Source organism: Cherax quadricarinatus, chromosome 15, assembly GCF_038502225.1.
Source record: "Cherax quadricarinatus isolate ZL_2023a chromosome 15, ASM3850222v1, whole genome shotgun sequence".
NCBI lineage: Eukaryota > Metazoa > Arthropoda > Malacostraca > Decapoda > Parastacidae > Cherax > Cherax quadricarinatus.
Window position 1 is genome coordinate 11,838,839 of NC_091306.1, and position 12,574 is coordinate 11,851,412.

The 12,574-nt window shown below is 38.8% G+C and overlaps 1 protein-coding gene across 2 annotated transcripts in view; it reads left to right on the forward strand.

Moving 5' to 3' along the window:
* PolA1 (DNA polymerase alpha catalytic subunit) overlaps positions 1–10,251 on the forward strand; it is a 162,286-nt gene extending 152,035 nt beyond the window's left edge. For both annotated transcript variants that reach the window (XM_070085157.1, XM_070085158.1), the window contains exon 29: positions 9,246–10,251. In XM_070085157.1, coding sequence (XP_069941258.1) covers positions 9,246–9,391 — 146 coding nt within the window. In that variant the 3' untranslated portion in view covers positions 9,392–10,251. The remainder of the gene's footprint in view (positions 1–9,245) is intronic.
* The last annotated feature ends 2,323 nt before the right edge of the window (positions 10,252–12,574 follow it).

Genomic DNA, 12,574 nt, shown 5'->3' on the forward strand with positions numbered 1-12,574 from the left:
GAAATGGAAAGGCGTGTTCTGAGGCGGAGATGGGGGATGTCGTGAGGCAGACACGGAGGGTGTCGTGAGGCAGACACGGAGGGTGTTGCGAGGCGGACATGGGCAGGTACTGTGAGGCGAGGTGATTTTTATAGTTGTATTCTCAGTTTTGTGGTCTCATTTGATAGAATAGAAGATATATTACAGAAATAGAGATAATTGTGATTGGCTTCAGGAATGAAAGTAGCTTGAAATTGAGCTCAAAGTAGCAGAAATGTTCATTGTTTGCCAATGATCCAGAGTACACAAATGATGTTGCTCGTCCAATACACATCCAACTGGCCAGTCGAATATGCATTTAGGAATGCACTGGCATTATTTATACAATTATTGCAATAATGCAGTAGTCTGCATAACAGTAAATCTATTACATTTTGTGTGAATAAAAAGGAAAATGGAAAGCAGCCATAACATAAGAGGCCTGTAAACGTAACTAGTGAACAGAGGAAATGTTTTTTTCGTGCCAGGAATGTCCACATTGTTTATTCTTAACTATTTTTAAATTGGCATTTTTTAATTTTGTGTGAAATTGGCCAACTTGCCAATTTCTAATCACTTTATTCTGTAGTTGAAATAGGTAAATGGGCAGTTTCTTGTACTGAATCAGAAGAATAGAAGGAATATTAGTGAAATAGCCAAGTTTGGTTGACTGAAATGGTGGAATTGGCCAATAATAGGGCTTAAATGGCTGATGCATAAATTTCTCTTGAGACCGTTTACTTTGCTCGAGCTTAATTCCACAAGTTTTTCTTCAAATTTTGAACTTTCAGTTTCATTACCTTCGGAAAAAGATTTTCTATTATTTCATGAGGATTCTTTTTTTAATTCTTCAACCCTGAGAGCAAGTTTAAGATCAGGGGTCTCGACCCTGAATGGTTAATGGCTTAAGATGATTAACCTTATTAGATCTCTAGGCACAAATGCCATAGGTATAATGCGAGTAGTGTCATTTGGGGTACATAGTACCACATCTTGGAGAGGATGCCTGTTTTAGAGACCTTTTTTAATTGTGTTGGATGTGGGTATGGAATGTCAGGTTGGTCAAGGTGATGACCAAAAAATTTGTCCTCAGTGTGTCTTGTAATTGGGATACCATTTATTAATATGTTAAGTTGGATATTTAAAGTTCTGTTTCCAGGTAGCATGTAGTATGTTTTTTGTATATGAGGGTGAGTTTGTTGGTCATCATCCACATAGATATTTTTAGTAGCTCGTTGTTAACATTGTCACTGAGCATAGTTGGGTTTGAGTGGGAGAAGATATAGTGTCGTCTGTGAATAGAACAGGTTTAAGGAGGTGAGATGCATTGGGGAGATCATTGATGTACATGAGAAAGAGCAGAGGGCCGAGGACACTGCCTTGGGGCAATCCTATGGCTACAGGCTGAGTTGATGAAGTTACACCTTATGTGGAAACATACTGATGTCTATCGCTAAGATAAGATTTTAGGTAAGTAAGTAAGTTTGTTCAGGTACAGTGGAACTTCTACTTGTGAGTTTAATCCGTTTCATCAACTTTACGGCTGATTTATCTATCTCACTTGATCTAATGTGACATAATAAACCATATAAATAACATATATACTCTAAAATGAATAAAATATGTAATTCATGTAGTGGTATGGGCGGTGTCGGCAGTGGATGACAGTTTGTCTGGAGACCGGGCAAAATGCTTCTTGAATAATTTTGTTATCATTATCTATACGGCTTATTTATCTATCACAGTTCATCTAATATGACATAACAAACAATATAAATAACATAGAAACCTGATATATACTCTAGAATGAATAAAATGTCATTATATATGTGGTGGCGGCGGAGGCCAACGAGTGTTTGGAGACAGGACAAAATACTCCTTGAATATTTCGCTATCAGCAACTCTACGGCTTATTTATCTATCACAGTTCATCTAATATGACATAACAAAGAATATAAATAACATAGAAACCTGATATATACTCTAGAATGAAAATAATATGTCATTATATATGTGGCAGCGGCCAACGAGAGTTTGTCTGGAGACAGGACAAAATACTCCTTGAATATTTCGCTATCATCAACTCTACGGCTTATTTATCTATCACAGTTCATCTAATATGAAATAATAAACAATATAAATAACATAGAAACCTGATACATACTCTAGAATGAATAAAATGTGTCATTATGTAACAGGTGGCGGCAGCCACAACCGCTACCTCTATGTTGTGGTAAACACTGCCATCTAGTGATAACGTTTTGAAGCCGTCTATTATTATAATTATTATTGTATAGTACATTATTATATATGTATTATTATTATTATTATTACAATATAAATAATTTGTAATTTTTATTCACACAAAAAATATAAGATTTACTGTTATGCCTTATTGCAATAATTGTATAAATAATGTCAACCCATTCACGACTGCATATTGGAATGGACAGTGACGTCATTTGTTTACTCTAGAACATAGTCAAGCAAACGAGCATTTCTCCTTCGTTGAGCTCAATTCCAGTGTACTTTTCATCGTGAAAGCAATCAAAATCATATCTATTTCTGTAATGTATCTTCCATTCTATCAAATGAGACCCAGAAAACGAGAATTCAACCATAAAAACCATTCGAAAATACCGCTAAGGGGTGGCTAATTGCTGAGAAGTGAACTCCATTATTTATGCTCCGATTTCTTTCATTTTTGGTGTACATTAAGAAGCATCTTTCCATCATACATTGCCCAAGTTTCAATAAGATAGTCCAACAAACAAATGAGATACAATTCCTAAGATCAAGAGCCCCTCACCAGCATCAAGGAACCTCCCTTGAGGTCAGCTCGCTTATGGAATTTTGCTCGCATGTGGAAGCAAAAAATATACCCATCGACTGCTCGTATTTGGAAAAACTCGCGTGTCGATGCGCTCACAAGTAGAGGTTCCACTGTATACACAAATACAGTTACACAGATTATCATACATAAACAGCATATGCGTAAAGTACCTAGGATAACCCAAAAAAAGTCAGAGTGACTTATTTCCATTGGGGTCCTTTTACCTTATTATTATAATATAAAGTAGATAATTTATTATTACAGTGGACCCCCGGTTCGCGATATTAATCCGTTCCTGAAACCTCATCGTAAACCAAAATTATCGGAAAGCGAATCAATTTTCCCCATAAGAAATAATGGAAATCAAATTAATCCGTTCAAGACACCCAAAAGTATGAAAAAAAAGCTTTTACCACGTGAAATATTAAGTTTAATACAATAGAATAATTACAATAACAACAATAACAATAGAATAATTGACACTGACCTTTAATGAAGATCTGGTGATGATTGATGGGTTGGGAGGAGGGGAGAGTGTTGAACCTATTGTTTAGAAGGGGAATCCCCCTCCATTAGGACTTGAGGTAGCTTTTTCCTCCTGAGTAATGTAGGTCCTGCTTGGCAATTTCTTCCAAAACAGGCCTGTTTCGTCACAATTAAACACTTGTTCAGGTTTCAATCCTTCAGCCTCTATGTACTCCTTGAATTCATGCACATACTTTTCAGCCGCTTTGTGGTCTGAACTGGCAGCCTCACCATGCCTAATCACACTATGTATGCCACTACGATTCTTAAATCTTTCAAATCAACCTTTGCTGGCCTTAAATTCACTCATATCACCACTAGTTGCAGGCAATTTCTTTACCCAATCTTCATGCAACTGCCTAGCCTTTTCACAAATGATCGCTTGAGAGATGCTATCTCCTGCTATCTGTTTTTCATTTATCAACACCAATAACAGTCTCTCAACATTTTCTAACACTTGCGGTCGCTGTTTCGTAATCACAGTTGCACCTTTTGCAAGAACAGCTTCCTTGATTGCCGTTTTCCTGCTCACTATAGTAGAGATGGTTGATTGGGGTTTACTATACAACCTGACCAGCTCCGACACATGCACTCCACTTTTGTACTTTGCAATTATCTCTTTCTTCATTTCAGTAGTCATTAGCACCCTTGGTCTTGAAGGGTTGGCACTAGAAGCTTTCTTGGGGCCCATGGTGACTTATTTTGCAGAAACAAGCACCAAAAACAGTGATAATATGGATAATATGGAATGTACCGAATGTATCCTTAGATGCGCGCACACTGGCTGGCTTGTAAACACTGGTACACACGGGGCAGTTCATGCTACACGTGGACACGTCTCGTACGAATCGCATCACATACCGGGTTTTGTAACGGGAACCGAGTCAAATTTTTGGCGATATAATGCATCGGTTACCGGATTTATCAGATACCGATAGCATCGCGAACCGGGGGTCCACTGTATTCTGTAAAGAAGATAGTATCTTATTATCATACTATTAAGACTACTACATGAGGGTCATTAACCCCTTGACTGTCGCAACCCCAAATCCTGAGGTGTCTCCTGGTGTCACAAATTTTCCAAAACAAAAACAAAAAATTCTTATGAAATGGTAGAGAATCTTTTCCCAATTGTAATGACACCAAAAGAACGAAATTTGATGGAAAACTGACAGTATTTATGAATCGGCGATTTCACCCACTTTGAGCCTTATTTTCGGCTAATTCCATTATTCCAATCAACCAAACTCATAGCTATTTCTTGAGAACTCCCTTTTTTTCTTTCGATTGAGTACAAGAAACTGCCCATTTACCAATTTCAACTACCCAATAACGTGGTCAGAAATTTGCAATTTGGTCAATTTCACAAAAATTTAAAAATATGACAATTTCAAAATAGGGTCCAGAATGAACAATGCAGACATTCCTGGCTCTAAAATAACATTTTCTTAGATCATCAGTCACATCTCCAGGCCCCTCTGATATTACTCTTGCTTTCTATTTTGAATTTTTATTCAAACAAAAAATAGAAGATTTACTGTTATGCAGACTACTGCAATATTATAATAATTGTATAAATAATGTCAATTCATTCATGACTGCATATTAGAATGGCTACTTGGACATTTATTGAAAAATGACACCATTTATTTACTTTTGAACATCAGCAAAAATCAAACATTTTCCCTGCTTTGAGCTCCATTTCAAGGTTTATTTTTTTATTATCACACTGGCCGATTCCCACCAAGGCAGGGTGGCCCGAAAAAGAAAAACTTTCACCATCATTCACTCCATCACTGTCTTGCCAGAAGGGTGCTTTACACTACAGTTTTTAAACTGCAACATTAACACCCCTCCTTCAGAGTGCAGGCACTGTACTTCCCATCTCCAGGACTCAAGTCCGGCCTGCCGGTTTCCCTGAATCCCTTCATAAATGTTACTTTGCTCACACTCCAACAACACGTCAAGTATTAAAAACCATTTGTCTCCATTCACTCCTATCAAACACGCTCACGCATGCCTGCTGGAAGTCCAAGCCCCTTGCACACAAAACCTCCTTTACCCCCTCCCTCCAACCCTTCCTAGGCCGACCCCTACCCCGCCTTCCTTCCACTACAGACTGATACACTCTTGAAGTCATTCTGTTTCGCTCCATTCTCTCTACATGTCCGAACCACCTCAACAACCCTTCCTCAGCCCTCTGGACAACAGTTTTGGTAATCCCGCACCTCCTCCTAACTTCCAAACTACGAATTCTCTGCATTATATTCACACCACACATTGCCCTCAGACATGACATCTCCACTGCCTCCAGCCTTCTCCTCGCTGCAACATTCATCACCCACGCTTCACACCCATATAAGAGCGTTGGTAAAACTATACTCTCATACATTCCCCTCTTTGCCTCCAAGGACAAAGTTCTTTGTCTCCACAGACTCCTAAGTGCACCACTCACTCTTTTTCCCTCATCAATTCTATGATTCACCTCATCTTTCATAGACCCATCCGCTGACACGTCCACTCCCAAATATCTGAATACGTTTACCTCCTCCATACTCTCTCCCTCCAATCTGATATTCAATCTTTCATCACCTAATCTTTTTGTTATCCTCATAACCTTACTCTTTCCTGTATTCACCTTTAATTTTCTTCTTTTGCACACCCTACCAAATTCATCCACCAATCTCTGCAGCTTCTCTTCAGAATCTCCCAAGAGCACAGTGTCATCAGCAAAGAGCAGCTGTGACAACTCCCACTTTGTGTGTGATTCTTTATCTTTTAACTCCACGCCTCTTGCCAAGACCCTCGCATTTACTTCTCTTACAACCCCATCTATAAATATATTAAACAACCACGGTGACATCACACATCCTTGTCTAAGGCCTACTTTTACTGGGAAAAAATTTCCCTCTTTCCTACATACTCTAACTTGAGCCTCACTATCCTCGTAAAAACTCTTCACTGCTTTCAGTAACCTACCTCCTACACCATACACTTGCAACATCTGCCACATTGCCCCCCTATCCACCCTGTCATACGCCTTTTCCAAATCCATAAATGCCACAAAGACCTCTTTAGCCTTATCTAAATACTGTTCACTTATATGTTTCACTGTAAACACCTGGTCCACACACCCCCTACCTTTCCTAAAGCCTCCTTGTTCATCTGCTATCCTATTCTCCGTCTTATTCTTAATTCTTTCAATTATAACTCTACCATACACTTTACCAGGTACACTCAACAGACTTATCCCCCTATAATTTTTGCACTCTCTTTTATCCCCTTTGCCTTTATACAAAGGAACTATGCATGCTCTCTGCCAATCCCTAGGTACCTTACCCTCTTCCATACATTTATTAAATAATTGCACCAACCACTCCAAAACTATATCCCCACCTGCTTTTAACATTTCTATCTTTATCCCATCAATCCCAGCTGCTTTATTCCCTTTCATTTTACCTACTGCCTCACGAACTTCCCCCACACTCACAACTGGCTCTTCCTCACTCCTACAAGATGTTATTCCTCCTTGCCCTATACACGAAATCACAGCTTCCCTATCTTCATCAACATTTAACAATTCCTCAAAATATTCCCTCCATCTTCCCAATACCTCTAACTCTCCATTTAATAACTCTCCTCTCCTATTTTTAACTGACAAATCCATTTGTTCTCTAGGCTTTCTTAACTTGTTAATCTCACTCCAAAACTTTTTCTTATTTTCAACAAAATTTGTTGATAACATCTCACCCACTCTCTCATTTCAAGGTTCTTTTCATATTAAAACCAATCAAAATCACCTCTACTTCTGTTATATGTTTTCCATTCTATCATATGAGACCAAGAAATTGAGAATACAACCATAAATACTATACGAAAATAGACCACAAAGTCGGCATTTTAATTACAAAAACGGTTGGAGTTTTTTTTCTCATTATGCACTGCGTGCTGCAGGACTTTTTTTATGTAGTGCACACTGGCCACACAGACCCATTCTCTCACATGTGGGCCTACCAGCTTTCTCCTGCATGATTTGACGCCGCTAGAATTTACGAGTGTACGTACGTCAAAAACGGTGGCTCGTAAGACGTATATATACGAGCAAAACAGTCAAAGGGTTAACACTATCTACAATACGAGGGTCATTACTAGGAATAAGGTAAAATTACGTATGTGTTAGCTAAAAAAAAAAAAAAAAATCATTCCCCTCCCTTTCTGTAGCTACATTCATCAGGCACCTTTTGGCTTTCTTCTTGAACTGGTTCATGCTCTGATTGGCTTTGACATGTGCAGGCAGTCTGTTCCATTCCATTATTGCTGTACAATAAAAGGTGTTTGAAGCCTGGCCACTAACTGTGGATACTACAAAGTTGTGCTCTCTCTCCCCCTAGTACTATGATTGCTCCGATTCCCAGCCTTGACAAGATTGGCAGCAAGATATTCTGGACACTGTTTGTGAGCAATTTTATAAACTTGATTTAGCTTCAGTTGTTTTACTGCTGTAATTCATCCTGGCCTCCATGCTCTCTTGGACCCAGGTCCAGGATGAATCTTACCATTTTGTTCTGGGTGATTTGCAGTCAGTCCTTCGTTTTTTTTTTTTTTTTTTTTTTTTTGTTTTTTTTTGTTTTTTTTTTTTTTTTTGTTGTTTTTTTTTTTTTTTTTTTTTTTGTCAAGGCAGAGTACCATGAAGAGCAAGCATAGTACATATGACATTGTATAAGGGCTAGACAGAGAGTCCTACAAGCCTCAGTAGGTAGACACTGTGCCTGTCTATAGAGGAACTTCAGTCTGGCATTCGCTTTCTTTACTACACCGGTTTCGTGCCAAAGAGAATGGCTTCAGTTTTCCCAAGGTGTAACAATAGTTTGTTGTCTACTAACCATTTGCTAGCTTAAGGTGCAAGATATTGTGTTCCACTGTGTTGAATGATTTCTGCGGGTCTATGAAAGAGTCCCAGAGGATATTAGTTTTTTCCAAATACTGCATAAAATAGAATATTTGTATACTGTAATTGCATCATTTGTACTTTTTTTTTGGCCTTAACCCAAATTGACAGGGATTAAGTATGTAGTGAGATATTAGGTGTAGTAAACTTGCTCCTTTTTCTTCCTCGTACAACAAATTGGCTGTTTCCCATAGAGGCAGGGTGGCCCAAAACGAAAAACAAAAGTTTCTCATTTCAACTTTAGTAATGTAGACAGGAGAAGGGGTTACTAGCCTCTTGCTCCCGGCATTTTAGTCGACTCTTACAACACATATGGCTCACGGAGGAAGAATTCTGTTCCACTTACCCATGGATATAAGAGGAAAAAAAGAACAATTACTAGTAAGAAAATAGAAGAAAACTGAGAGGGTTGTACATGCTTGTGTAGTGTGACCTAAGTGTAAGTAGAAGTAACGAGACATACCTGAAATCTTGCATGTGTATGAGACAGAAAAAAGACACCAGCAATCCTACCATCATGTAAAACAATTGCAGGCTTTTGTTTTACACTCACTTGGCAGAACAGTAGTACCTTCCTGGGTGGTTGATGTCTACCAACCTACTACCTAGAGTAAACTCACTCATATTATTATTTCAAAGATTTCAGATGGTAGACGGGAGGATGTGTGTAGTTTAGGCTTGCAAGTATTAAGAGTATATGGCTTATATTTAACATTCTATTGTCAAGGGTGTTTAATAACTTTGTCATAGTGCTTTGTAGATTTTACAACTCCCTTCCTATTGCGTGATCTCCAGTGCATAATACAAAGCAGGAGGGAAAAAATGGAGGGGGAAGGGAATCATGTATGTTTTTACACATTAATGCTATCCATATGCTACATATTGTATGGGAAGAGAGATAAGCATTCTATTTGTCTTCAGGCATTCGTGATGAAACTCTTCGCAGAACCTACAATGTCCTTCATTCAGAAGTACAACGGACACTGAAGCAAAATGCCTACTCAGAAGTCAATCTTACTAAACTCTTTGGAAATTTGATGGTCAAACCTCAATTCAGAAGTTCTTAAAAACAGAAAGCATAGAGCTTGTTCTAAGCATTACTGAAACCATTTCCAGCTAACTTGTGTACTGACTATTCCATATTTGTGATATTTTATTTGTACACAGTATTATTCCCTAACTGCATGAACTGCAATTGTTAAATAAAATTCAAAGTTCGGCTGTTTCTTTATTCTGGTTCTTGCTAGACGGGTTCACAGTGGCCATTACGAAGATTATGCTTTAGTAAATAAATAGTGATAGGAATGGGCACTTGTAATGGCAGTAATAGATCACTGTAAGGCAAGCTTGAAGGCTGGTGCAATACCTGTTGAGTACCCATTTTTTGTTTTTAATCTAGTGTAATAATAGAGTGATTGCCTAAATCACCTGAAAGAAATTTAATCACCCATTCCTGTACACTATTTTCAGAATATTTTTCCTATGGGTAGTCAAAAGAAATTTTAATTTATTTTAGATATACTTTTGTAAATAGTTATTTTTATAATTATGTTTTCCAATGTACTTGGTAAAATTTTATAAATCATATTGTGCATTGCATTTCACCACATTTAGCTAGGTCTCAAAATCAGTAATATAAGAATAATTTTAGGTTAAAATATTTACTATAAATATAGGGTAATATCAGTCACCTACTATGCATAATAGGAAAAAATATCAGTATAGTATAGAATATTATTTATATAAATATAAAGAATTAGGTATACATGGCCTTAAATATGTATGAAGTTTGATGTGTGATAGAAAAGTTGGTCTGTATTGTTGACCAGACTTTTTTTTTTAAACCAGTTTCAAATCAAAATGGCATATGCTATATTCTTTTATTTGCATATTTAAGGCATGCTGTTTTGAATTATGAATATATGACTGCTTTTATGATACTTGTAAAGAATCCTTGCTTATTATTATAGTAATCAGGGGCAAGTGCATGGGAAAGTGAATTTCTGTTTATATATAATTTCTGTTTATATATAATTTAATATCTAATTGATATTAAAATGTCAGTTGATGATTAAAGATATAATGTATACAAAAGATTTATTCCCCATCATGACTTCTTGCACTGACTTTATTACCCTGTTATTTAACAGAGTGCTATATAGAGTACTTACCTCATACAATTATGCCAAATTCCAGTGTTCCTAAATTTTGTACATTATAACAAATTTTTGTATTACTTTAGGAAGTAAGGTGGATGTTTTCAGAGCCATTCAACACAGTGTCAACACACTCGTAAGCAGGTATGAATATTTGAGTCCCTTCAGCTGGGTGTCTTGGTACTGGTGAGAGGATCTTCATCCAAGGAATCTGAGCTACTCTCTCTAGATTGAACTATATTATATCCCATTCTCCAGGTGTTGTATGATCCTAAGGGATTAGTGCTTCCCAGTGATTATGATAATGTACAGTGGACCCCCGGTTTATGATATTATTTCATACCAGAAGTATGTTCAGGTGCCAGTACTGACCGAATTTGTTCCCATAAGGAATATTGTGAATTAGATTAGTCCAATTCAGACCCCCAACCATACACATACAAACGCACTTACATAATTGGTCGCATTGGGAGCTGATCGTAAACCGGGGGTCCACTGTATTTGCTTCTTCAAGGGAGCTCCTTGATGTGGCAGAGAGGCTTTTGGTCTGAGGAATTTGACCTTTCAGTCTTTTTCCTCCAGTTGAGCCTAAATACCTCCCATTCCTCCCTTCGCTGCTGCCCCATCCTTTCCCCTCTCCTTCCTTTCTTGCTTTTGGCCATGGGTTCCTCCCCTCCGAAATATTAACTCCTAGGTTGGGGAAAAGGGTGCTATTGTCCATCCCATTCTGTTGAGGTCCTTGATGGTGGTGGTGTTTACCATGTAATCTGGATCATCTAGGGATGTCCTGACCCCCCCTTTGGAGTCCTGGGGAGGTGGCTTAGGATGTCCTTCAGGTGATTGGTGTATCTCTGGAGGCTACTGGTCAGCTTCAGGAGATGGTGGCTGAAGGAGGTATGCCTTGTGGCGGGCTTCCAACCGCCCTCTCTTTTGTCCGCCAAGGTGGCTCGGATGTGAAGTTGCTGTCCTGGATCTCTGGTTTGCCAACGTGAAGGGTAGGGCAGGGCACGGGTTCCATGCTACATCTGCACCACTGGTCGCACTAAAGGCCCTCTTGGGCGCAGAGGGGGATATACGATCTCTTTTATTCTTCCTACCCTTCTAAGTACCCCCTTTTTTTTTATCTTTGAAAAAAAAAAACCTTACCATGGAGCCCCATGCTCATGAAATTTTTCCTCCCAGACCCCTTTTTCCTGCAGCGCCCCCTCATGACCCTGCCTCGTTATTAAGACCTATTTTTGGACCTCTCTCACACCCTGGTACCTTCTGCAGGTAACATTTCGTTGCCCACCTCTGGTACTGTGGTTCCGCCTGACTCTTGATATGTCTAACCTCTTTACGTCTTTGATTGTGTTTCCAGTGTCTCCCACTACAGTGGAACAATTTTCAGATCACCCACCCATCTCAAGATGGACCATCTCTGGTCCCACACCTAAATGACCACAATCATTAATGAATGACACTGTCTCAGTTACCTCTCGCCCTTCCCAGAAAAGACCAACACGACACTTATACTTGTGCTCTTAAGAGTGGTGCATGCATCATCATGGTACTCAATGCTGGCCATGCTCAATCTTTTCCTTCTTACCTCCATTGATAATACTCTGGTCACAATCCATAAACACGTCTCAGTTCGTGCAGTGGTACCGTAGTTCTTCCACACACCATTATTCATTGTAATTTTCAGACATGCAATGCTGACATTTTGGAACAGCTTGCACTCCAACACCTCCCAATTCTTAAAGTGGACACTTATGCACTACTCGCCTGTGGGAGGAGACGCTTTCCCTGTAATGTAACTCTCTTAACTTTGGACTGCTGGGAACTTCCCTCTGTATATAATGCAGGACACCATTTACAAGTACAGGAATTGATTCCTACACCACCACAATGTAGAAATTGCTGGAGCTTTCTCTCCTCAGCTAAATATTGCAGGTCCTTTCAGAAGGCCCAGTCTGGTGCTGCTGACCACCTCCTTGCCTTAATTGTAATAAGGTTCACCCAGCTTATTCTTGCTGTTGCCAAGTTTTCTTAAAAGAACGAGAAATTTGTTGTCTCAAAGAGAAAGGTTTCTCTTATGCCATGGTGGCCTCC